Source organism: Anabrus simplex, chromosome 5, assembly GCF_040414725.1.
Source record: "Anabrus simplex isolate iqAnaSimp1 chromosome 5, ASM4041472v1, whole genome shotgun sequence".
NCBI classification, from domain to species: domain Eukaryota; kingdom Metazoa; phylum Arthropoda; class Insecta; order Orthoptera; family Tettigoniidae; genus Anabrus; species Anabrus simplex.
In genome coordinates this window covers 408,777,263-408,789,341 of record NC_090269.1, presented here as the reverse complement: position 1 = coordinate 408,789,341, position 12,079 = coordinate 408,777,263, and the positions used below count along the sequence as shown (strand labels likewise).

The following is a 12,079-nucleotide window of genomic DNA, read 5'->3' as shown; positions in this document are numbered from 1 at the left end:
TCAGCCAATCAATCAATCAATCAGTCAAAAATCAATCAATCAATCAATCAATCAATCGATTGATCAATCAAACAACCAATCAGTCAATAAATCAACAAATCAATCAATAAATCGATCAATCAATCAATCGATCGATCAATCAGTTAATTTTATTAATGTCTTTCTGTACATGGCGGGGCTCAGGCTATGAAGCCTGCTATTATGCCAAACCATATAATTATGCACCTGCATAAACATAATATACTGAACATTATAACTACTTAAAAAATAAGTTAATTATAATTTAAAGTTAATGTGAAATGTAATTTGTATGAAATGTAAAGCATCATAAAAATCATTTTAACATTTTAAAATTAATTTATAATATTTACTATTATTAAAGCTATATCTCGAAAAATATAAACTATAATGTTTCTAACCTTACATTGACATTTTATTCATTTAACTTAATAATCTAAAATTTAAGGGTACTTCTAAGAGTAAATCAATCTGAGTGTAGGTAAAATTTCCAGCACATTCTTCTGAATAGCTTGAGGTTGCTTATGTCTCTAATTTCAGCCGGGAGAGAATTCCAGGAACGTATGGTCCCCGGTACAAATGACTTGTTATACGTACTACTGTGATGAGTGGGGATGGACAGCAGGGTTTGTACTGATGACCTTGAGGGTGTTCTGCCTGAGGGAGAGAGGTAGTTGAAATCTATTCTCAGATAATGTGGTTTACCTGTTCGCAGTATTTTGTGAAGAAGGGAAACAGCATGGTACTTACGTCTATCACATAATCTTAACCAGGACAGCTGATGGAGGAATGGGCTGATGTGGGAATGGAGCGGAACATTTAGAATGAATCGAATGCAGGCATTATGCGCCCGTTGAAGTTTAGAACCAAGTGAACAACTTATGTTGTTATAGACTACATCACCATAATCAAATATTGGTAGTATTAGTCCTTGAATGAGCAGTTTCCTGGTTTTGACAGGTAGAAAATCTCTCAGTTTGTATAGTGAGTGTAATGAACCGAATACACGTTGACAAATTTTTGTTACGTGCTCTGACCAACTTAAATACTTATCAAAAATTATTCCAAGGTTCTTAACGGAGTCTTTCAGTGCTATAGGTGTTTCATTGATCTTGACAACCGGTACGTTGATGCTTTCTAACTTGGCATGCGCTTTTCTAGATCCTATTATGATGGCTTGCGATTTTAATGGGTTTACTTTCAGGCAGTGGCTACTAGTCCATTCGTTAATGTTAAATAAGTCTTCGTTTAATTTCATGGTTGCTTCTTGTATGTCATTCGGCTTGGTATGAATAAACAATTGGATATCGTCAGCGTATAAGTGATATTTACAGTTCGTCAGTTGTTCTGATAGGTCATTCATGTATAGGGAGAACAGAAGTGGTGATAACACCCCACCCTGTGCTACCCCCATCTCAGTATTTCGCCACCTAGACACATTCTCTCCCACTGACACACATTGTTTACGTCCACTGAGATAGGAACGTACCCAGCATAATACATTATTAGAAAATTTCATCATTTCTAATTTAGCTAGTAAAATGTCTTTATCTACGCAATCAAATGCCTTCGTAAGGTCGAGAAGAATAAGAATTGCCATTTGTCCGTTATCCATTGCTAGCTGAATATCGTTAGTTACTTTTACTAATGCTGTGCTGGTACTGTAGTTCGATCTAAACCCTGATTGATATCTGTCGAGTAAGTTATGATGTAAGAGATAGGCTGTCATTTGTTTGTGTACTAGTTTCTCCAGTACTTTTCCTAGTACAGGGAGAATACTAATAGGGCGGTAATCGTCAAGGGTTGTGGGGGTACTGTTTTTCTGCAAGGGTCGGATGATGGCATTTTTCCAGTTCCCAGGAAAGATTCCCGTCATAAGAGAGGTGTTAATAATATGCGTTATTGTAGGAAGAATGATGTCTAGAATTCTTCTTAAAAGGGACAGGTTTATTCCATCGTGTCCAGTAGACTTTGATTTTATGTCATTAAGGGCGCTCTTTACATCACCTGGAGTCACGTGAGAGAAGTAGAATGTTTCACCACCATGCTTTCCCTTTGAAAATATTCTGTCAATAGTGGCTCTCTTGGTATTTCCGTTCGTCTGGACGTTTCTTGAGCTAAAATACTCATTCAGATCATCCAAAGGTACATTACAGTTACTGTCCTTTGTCTTCGTTTTACTTAGACCCATATCTCGGAGAGTCTTCCATGCAACAGCAGAGTCATGTGTATTTAAAATTTCGTACGAGTAGCGTATTTTAGCGTTTCTTATCATCTGCGTGGTTTTATTTCGAAGTTTTTTATAATTCTCAAAATTTTCCTGCGCTGGATGTTTCACATAGTAGCTATAGGCTGAGTCCCTATCTTTCATTTTATCACGAATTTCTTGATTGAGCCACGGGTTAGAGGGTCGCTTTATTCGAGCAGTACGTAATGGGGCATGTCTGTCGTATAAACATCAAATCAATCAATTATTCAATCAATCAATCAATCAATCAATCAATCAATCAATCAATCAATCAATCAATCAATCAATCAATCAATCAATCAATCAATCAATCAGTCAATCAATCGATCAATCAGGAAATCAATCAATCAATCAGTCAATCAACTAATCTTCATTAACCTACATTTAGGGCTGTCGCTCAGATAGCAGATAATTTATCAGTTGCTTACCTAGATTTTCCTTGAATGATTTGAAAGGAATTAAGTTTTTATAAAACATCTCCCTTCGTAAATTATTCCATACCCTAATATTCCTCTGCCTCTATAAGTTATTTTAGTTTTTACAATCGACTTTCCGTCGCACCGACATCTTATCTTGACTAGGGGGGGAAAGGCTAGGAGTGGGAAGGAGAGCCCGAGGCCATAATTACTTACAGCCCCCGCATTTGCCTGCTGTTCAAATGAAAACCGTGGTAAACCATCTTCAGGGCTGCGGACAGTGGGATTCGAATCCACTGTCCCCCGAATGCAAGTACACAGCTGCGCACCCCTAATCGCACGGCCTGCTTTCTCGGTCAGGGAAGTAACGTAATGCCATTCCTATAAACTCGTGGTTGTTCGTTGGGTATAAGTCGAGAGAGACGTCAAGCTGCCATTCTGCGGGATATCTGCGGACTACCTGTGGATGTTACAATCGTTTTCGGATAGCACTAAGGGTGGCCGTCAATATCCAAAAAGTACCGCGGTGTGTAGCCAATAATTTCACATCGAGAGGTATTTTCTGGCATTTGCTGCAATGTTTAGTGTATTTCTCTTGTACTTACATATTCTGGCTTTAATTTATTTCCTCTGACTTACCTAAAGGCTTCAGTAATAACACTATAAGTCATCTTCGTACCTAAGAATCTTTGGCTAAATTTATCCTCTGTTACCGCTCCCTTAAATCCGTAACTCATATCATCACAATTTAGTGAGGGGCATTTCATACTTCCAATACATCCACTTGGTATTTATATATTGTCCTATCCGGCTGTCCTCAGTTATTGTCCTCTTAATGGTAGAGATACCGAATCAACATTACGGTAGTGGCATTTATCGGGGGATGATAACGTAGAGTTTCATACAGTTGGGCTGAGCCACTGTACTGTTTCTGTGTTCAAACCGCCCGGCAGTGTATTCCACTTCCAGAGGCCACGAAATTATGACAGTCAGATTGTTCATATCGTGGTTGTATGTTTCACCAGTCATAGCTCTGTATGGGGTTAATAAGACGACAGTGAAGATGAAGAGGCAATGTTAGAGTGGGCAGGGGCTAATCAGCTACTTTTGATCCATGACGCCAAACAGATTTCTTCTTTCAACAGCGGGCGATGGGAGCTGGGTTACAATCCAGACCTAATTTTTGTCAGCGAATTAATCACTCATGTGAAGAGTGTCGTCCCTTCTATACCACATTCGAAGCACAGTTCAGGTAATTGCGGCAGAGCGTCTCTTTCCGCAGGCGATTTAATTTCAAGAAAGCTGAATGAAACTTGTTGCTTGCATGTTTGGAAGGTGCTGAATCGAATATAGGTAACTCCACAGGAGGTTACGATCCTGTTTGTGGAAGCCGTGAATAAGAGCTTAGTATTGTGAGTAGTACGAGTAGTATTCAATTTTTTATTTGGCGTACCTCCTACCTTAAATTGCTTTACCACCGTACCCCCAATGTTTGAGTATATTGCGATTATACCAGAAGTAACAAATGATTCTTGCTGGATGCCAAATAAACTATAATAATCACCATATTCCGCAATTTATCCCTCTTACATGAGAGAGTTGTAGCTGGGGATTTAAGGTCACATGCCCTCCCCGACTCCACGGGAGTTTCAATTGAAAATTTCACCCCAGCAACACCAGGAATCAAAGCACTGTCGCCTGGATGACAGACAACCAGCTAAGTCGTTGCACCACCTTGTTCACCAATATTAACAGTAGTGAATTGAATATACAACATAACGTCGCTGGGGAAATTAAACCTCGTATCTCCTTCGAAGAAAATTCAACAGAAAAGCCCAAAAATTGGGCGGTCAGCAATGATCGGAGTACTGTTCCTAGCATTGTCACTGCTTGATGATAGCCCACTTATTCGACCATTCGTGTCTTCTGTTCAATTCCCAGGCAACGCGCCAAGTCTTCAAAAGAGAGGTGGATAAACGTGGTTTACTTGTCAGTGGAATGACGAGGTTCTCATTGCCTAGCAACGATATACTAGCAAACGTACACGTGCTTCGCTATGGTATTCTACATTGTATACGGATTTCTCCGTAAATTACAGTAAAGGTAGTGAGTAAGATTATGTTCATTCTCTTGATACTCATGTGACCGCTGGAATAATAAAATTTAGCTAGCATATGGCCTCTGGTCATATCAATGTGCTTGCTGAATTTGATGATACTTTCTTTCGTACAAGTGTTCCAAACGATAAAATATACGTGTAGAAAGTACAAAATTAACTTGAAATAGAGATATACAGCTCTATTTATCGTATAAGAGATAGGGATACGACAAATAGTTGGTGGCTAAAGGGTAAGTCGTATGACAAAACAGATAGCACAATCGCTCTTCAATTTAGAGTGATCTACAACTTTGATCCTATTACAATAGGTCTAACCGACATTAAAATTGCATTCATCATTCGATAATTTAAGGGGCCTAAAGTTATACAAATCAACAGAATGGAATTTTTCCTCAAATAAAAAAGTGTCCAGGTTTTGGGATTGTCACTCGCACACATACGGAGTAATTAAGGAAGAAAGTAATTCATTTATGGAAGTTGAAATTAATCGAAAATAGGATTATAACTGAGGACAGCCGTATAGGACAAATAACTCTAAATACCAAGTGGATGTTATGGAAAATTTAATGCCCCTCAATAAATTATGATGGTATGCGTTACGGATATAAGAAGGCGGTAACAGAGGGGAAATTTAGGCACAGGGATTCTTAGCTAAACAGATAATAAATTGACGTATGCTCTTGTTACATAAGCCTAAAGAGGCAAGGCGAAGGCAGGACATTAAAGCGGAAAAGAGAAGAGAATAGAAATATAGTAAAAATTATAGAAAATGCCTGAAAACAGCTTACGGTGTGAAATAATGGGCTACACTCCGTGGTACTTTTCAAGTAATAACAACTCCCCTTAATGCTATTCGAGGACGATTTCATCTTCCAACGGAATTCCACCAATATCATGCAGAATTGCCGATTGACACCTCATTGCTGTCAGCCCAAGGAACAACCACGAGTTTACAGGAATGTTACGGCTTTGAAACTGCACGCCATATCGACAAACTGGTTTCACCATCAGACGCTCCTTTTTACAATAAGTGGACGATGTGTGTATTTACACTACTTCCTGTAGCTTCGATGTTATATCTCTTCGCTTACATTATGTTGTCTGCGAACTGGAAAAATGGTTGCATAATAAGGGTCTTGAATTGTTTGGTATAGGAATGCTCCTGCATACGTCACGAAGAAACTCGACACCATAGAATTTCGGGCGATTTGCATCTGTTTGGGTGCTATGCGATCCACATCAACAAATGCTCTCTTAATAGAAGCTGGAGAATTGTCTTTGCAAATGCGCCGAGAATTGATAGGCAAGGCATTTCTGTTACAACGTTCTGTTATTTCGCAGCATCCCATTCTTATTGCACTTCAACGATTGACCGTTGTCCACGAGAGACATGGATGACGCTCACGATACAAACCACAGCTTCTGTTACGCTGCTACAACGAACAGAAAAAGATTTTCTCACTAACTCTCAAAACACGAAACATGCCCGGATTTGAAGCCAATGTTCTCCACATCGACTGCCTTTATACTATCTATCTAGACGTCTCATCACAGAAGCTCATACACAGAACTACATTCCGGCTCTGATTCGCTTAATGTGGCCCAATAGTACTTATATCTTCACGGAAGGTTCCAAATTCGATGATTCGGTGGGATATGTATATTAATGCCAGCAACGGGAGAATCCTCTATTTCTACAGCAAAACTTTGAGCTATATGTGCTGCGCTTCGTTTTTGTCAAAACAAGCGATTCGATTCCGCTCTCATCATTACGGACTCCCATAGTGTTATGAAGAAATTAAAAAAATCTCCAGTGGAATCTCCAAAGGCATGGTTACTTGTATGACATCGCGGAGCGAGATTTTAACATCTACTCTTCAGGTTTCTCCATAGCATTTCTTTGAGTTAAAGGACATAGTGGAATTTTTGGCAATGAAAAGGCTGACATACTATCCAAACGTGGTGCATCGGAAGGTCTACTTACAGCTCTGCAACCCTCATGGATGATCTTTATTCCCACTATTCGACAACAAATTCGTCACAAATGGTCTACGGAATGGGGAACATCTCAACTGCACATAGGTAAAACTTGTGCTCTCGTACAACCCAACATACCTCCTCAACCATGGTATTACAAGTTTTATCGGTTACGAGGTCTAACGATTTTGAGTAATCCGACTGAAGCTAAATAATGCATCATTCCACTCACATTTACATCGCATAGGGGTTTTGGTTTCACCACATTGGCAATGTCAGTATGAGAAGGATGGAGATCTAAATCACATTTTGTGTAAGTGTGGCCTTCATGATGCTTCTCGTAGCCACTTTCTATCTGAACTATTTTATCTACAAGTGCCGTTCCCGACCAGTGATCCATTGGTGTTGCAAGGTGAAAAGAACTCAGTTCTCAATGCTGTGATGGACTTTTTTGAGAACGGTGGATATAAGAATTTAACTTTGTGCTCATAGCATTGTTGCCAGTGTTTTGTTTTGTTCTCCCCTCTCCTCCAGGAAGGGAAATTCAGTGTGGTGTTATGTGCTTGAAGAATGTGGAAGATAAGGTTTTTTATTTCTTATATGTACTTTGCGCTGACTATTTATATTTTTGTATATGTGCTGTGAGTGTTCCTCGTACGCGGAGGATGACTAAATGTTGTTCCAGCAAATGTCAGTTAAGTAAATTAAAAAATAAACGATCTGTGGATATTACCTTTAAGAAACAAGTACAATCCTGTGCGAGTCGAACGAGCAAACTTGTGCATACGCGCGAATCGTTATCTCTGTCTCCACCATACACCCCAATTCCTCTCTCACTCCCCTTCTCTCTTCCGTGAAGCACGGCAGTGGCTTGTGTTCTGGCAGAGCAAATACGGAGAGTTCGTTGATTTGAATCGCGTGCCTCGAAAAAAATATTGTCTCCACCAATCCGATTCCACCATCGTTTTTAATATAACAGGAAGAGCATCCTTGATTTTTCTGTCCGTGTAATTCTGATACACACTGTACAAGAAAACATATATGTCCAATATATTACAGTTTTTCCCCAATTCTCTGAGTTCTACTTTCCTCTCCCATGGTCGCTATAAGACAATTTCGGTCCGACGTAAAGCAAACTGTAAATGAAAGAAAAACAAAAAAACTACGTCAGACAACACAAGGTATTAAAATAAGATTGCTTCATTGAAATTTTAAATTATTCTGAATTCCAAACGAAATGGAGTGTACGTAAATTTTACATGATTCTATGGCTAGGCTGGCTGCCAACGGTGGATGTTTTATGACAGGGCCGGAAATAGTACCTCCCATTTTGTTTTTGCTTCGTGGACGGTAAATTTCAAACTCCCCAGAATCTTACTGCGGATCTACCAACCACTAACCACCTACTAGCAAACTGTCTCCAAACGGGTGCAGACTTTCAAGACATGATACCAGCGAAAATTATATGGTTAAAGAATCTTTCTGTAAGTCTCCACCCTAGTCTTGTTCAGTCTTCCCAAACACTGTCCCGATTAATATATTATCTGATGACCTCTTTCCATGATATTCTTCATGTACTTATGTTTTCGTGTACTTTTAATATTAATGTTCTAATTCTACTTCACTACGAGCTCCTTTTCACTTGGTTGTACAATTATTTTCTAATTCATTTTAATTGTATACTAAGTTGTAAAAATATTTTGTTTCTTATTTGCCAGTGCTGTCTAAAGTCGTATGATAAATACAAGTATGTGTTCTCGAAGGTTTACCTAGGCTAATAGAAGATTTTTTTTCAGTGCAACTTACGGAACTCTGACGATATTCTTAAGAGACATGCAAATCATCACTAGACGGCGCAGTGAGCTGTATGGACCTTCAGATTTTGTGGGTAAGGAGAACATACACTCAGATTAGTTTCTTTGTAACTACTGTAGCTGAAGTCTCAAGATAGGTGTGGATTTAGCAACACCCTCACAGAGCCAATGTAAATGCGTTCACAATATTGTCTTTCCTCATTATTAAATTGGTATGATGTGTCTTTGGGAAACTTGTGTCGAAGTTGGCAGCTTTATCTATCTATATATATAAAATAAGAGTTTTGTCTGTACATTGCTCAAAATTTGAAAAGAATGGTATTTCTGTATCGGTCATGTCCATAGTAACAAGGAAATGCATTTTTTAATTTTCCGTAATGTCTGTCTGTCTGTCTGTCTGTCTGTCTGTCTGTCTGTCTGTCTGTCTGTCTGTCTGTCTGTCTGTCTGTCTGTCTGTCTGTCTGTCTGTCTGTCTGTCTGTCTGTCTGTCTGTCTGTCTGTATGTACACGCATCACGAGAAAACGGCTGAACAGAATTTAATCAAAATCGGTATGTGAAGTTGGGGAATAAGCCACTACAATCTAGGCTATAAATCATTTTACTCACGCTGATTGAAATGGTAGTTTAGGGGAAGGCGTAAAATTTAATTCTCAAATATTTTTATTATTAGTGGTCCTATTGATAAATACTACATAACTAAAGTTATATAGAATTACATTTCTGATCATTTATGTCATACATTGTTACCATACCGGCTTTGATAACACAGATATTCATGAATTTGTATTTTTATTGCCAAGTCCATATCAACGCCGAGCCACGAGAAAATGGGTTAACAGAATTTAATTAAAGTCGGTATATTGAGTCGGGGAATAAGAAACTGGAGTCTAAGTTATAAGCAATTTTATTCGCCCTGTATGAAATTGTAGTTTAGGAGAAGGCGCCTAAAATTTAATTTTTAAATGCTTATTTTCTTGCTCCTATCGGAATGTAGTAACTTACATAACAAAAGTTATAGATAATACAATTTCCAGTAATTTATGTTTTATTCAATTTAACCGTACCGTCTATGATAAGAGTGGTATTTCAGAGTCGGAAGAAAACTAAATGTGAAGGCCTAGAATATTGAAAGCGCATAACATTGATCAGCAATAACATTATACTGACCATTGTTTGTAGTGATGTTCTTTGTCTCTTATGCTGCCGCTCAACTCCGATAGATGGGATTACTGCTGAGTACCGAGTATAACAGCTTGATTGAATATTGGCGGGAAATAGCTGGGGAGTTAGAAAACTTTCTTCTTTAGCATGTCATTCCTCCAGTTCATACATTTTCTGATACTGCTGGTATGTAATTCATTAGTTCATCATAGTATTCCAGCTATTCGATCCCTACTCTGATGTGCTGTTTTGTCTGCAATTACAATTTAGGCATATTCCAAATTATAGCACCACAATTCTGTAAATAACTCAAAATTCAACCCTGAAAAGAGCCGTTTGTTAAAACAAACTTCTTTCTCTTCACTTTTATTCAATTCTATATTCATTTTATTAAAAATTAGCAGTGAAGAGGGAGTTTCTCCTCTGGCTCGGAGGAAGAAATAGTCAGTGTAGTGAATTGAGATTTTCCGACTCTTCGTGTACTCTTAGGAAACAGATTAGTAAAAGGGCATAGTTTTTGCCCTGGGACTCTTCACTATTCGTTCACGGATCATGGCTGTCTGCGGCCTGGTTATCCCAACTGTGGAACTTTGGACTGTTAGATAGGCAGCGGAGTATTGTTCGTTAAAAGTGATAAAATGTGTGTTTTTTTAATTTCATCGAGTATTTCATATGAAATCATTGCTTTTACTCGCGCCATTCCTACTGACGTCATTGTAAAGACCTATGTTCATTTCAGTTGGGAAAGCCATTAAGACAGTCTTTCTGAGGATGTGAAAAGGCAGGTGGGGTGTGAGTGTCTGCCATTATAATGCAACTCCCCAACCTGATTGTGACTGATGATAGGCAAGCGGGCCTACGATTACAATGAAAATTCCCTAACGCAGTCTTCATATGAGAAAAGACTTTTGGTGATTTCTTCGTCGCGTTTCTAGGGTAACGTTAAGAGCTATGCAATTTAATACAGTCTTGCTCACAACGTGTACACTACCTAACCTACAATTCTGTAGCCTATACAATGTAGAATTCCGAAGCGAAGCACGGGTACATCAGCTAGTTTTCTTAATAAATGATTTCTCCCCATTCTTCTTCTTCTTCTTCTTCTTCTTCTTCTTCGTTTCGGCCTGTTGTGAACCACATTATATCAATCGTTTGCATCCTTGAGCTTTAATTTTTTCCCAGAATTCCTGCATTCCCTTTCTGCGAGCCTCCTTTCTTTCATCAGTCAACTCATTTTCTGTTTTCATCGGACGAGTTGGCTGTGCGCTTAGGGGCGCGCGGGTGTGAGCTTGCATCCGGTAGATAGATAGATATATAGATAGATAGATAGATAGATAGATAGATAGATAGATAGATAGATAGATAGATAGATAGATAGATAGATAGATAGATAGATAGATAGATAGATAGATAGATAGATAGATAGATAGATAGATAGATAGATAGATAGATAGATAGATAGATAGTTGAATTGACTGATTCCGTTACAATAACATAAGGTATCAAAGCATGATTATGAGGGAATTACTGAATGTTTGTCCTGTTACAGCGAACTGTGGAGGACTGCTTGGACTCTTCATGGGTTTCAGTATCCTCAGCCTAGTGGAGATCATTTACTTCCTAACGCTGCGCCTGTGGTTAAAAATTCACAGAAATCACACCAAGTCTAATACCTCAAGTGACCGTTGAAGATTTAGTCACGTTTTATCTGGTGAAGATCATCACACAACAGCAGCACAAGGAATAACATCTTAAGGTACCGGAATGTGAGAAAATCAAAGTGTATTGCAATTGTAAACTGATGGTGTAGAAATATCGATGACTGAAATAAATGGCCATTTATGGACCGCTTAGTAATAGACGGTTAACTTACTTTCTTATCCCTGTTCTTATGCTAAGGATGCTCGATTATTATTATTATTACTAGATGTAGTAGATTTGTATTACCAGTTAGTTATGTGTGAAGTGAATTTTTATACCATTCCTTTGAAATGTTGATTGATATTTTAGAGTTATTTAGATGTGTTTTATTTCAAGCTGTAGACTATTTAATCATTGATTAAAACTTCGTCCTTGTGGAATTTCGAATCGGCTGGGAAGTATTTGATCCTTTCAAAAATAAAATAGTGATAACTATATGCATTTACCCGTCGCGATACAGGCATGATGTACACGATTTCAACTGTTATTGCGACTGTCACCAATCAGCCTTGCAAATCCAAAAGCAGTAATCTTGGTCATTTTAGACTATTTACTTGCAATCCCCTCTCAATTCTCCGTCTCAATTAAGGCTGAACGGTATCCAGAGCGTCAAAATTCGTATCA

General features: G+C 38.4%; 1 protein-coding gene across 1 annotated transcript in view; it reads left to right on the top strand.

The window, feature by feature from the left end:
• The window catches only part of LOC136874581 (pickpocket protein 28), a 94,655-nt gene extending 83,103 nt beyond the window's left edge, over window positions 1-11,552 (top strand). The window contains exons 9-10 of the mRNA XM_068227861.1: window positions 8,575-8,666; window positions 11,304-11,552. Of these exons, the coding sequence (XP_068083962.1) occupies window positions 8,575-8,666; window positions 11,304-11,443 (232 nt within the window). The 3' untranslated portion in view covers window positions 11,444-11,552. The remainder of the gene's footprint in view (window positions 1-8,574; window positions 8,667-11,303) is intronic.
• Window positions 11,553-12,079: the final 527 nt, after the last annotated feature.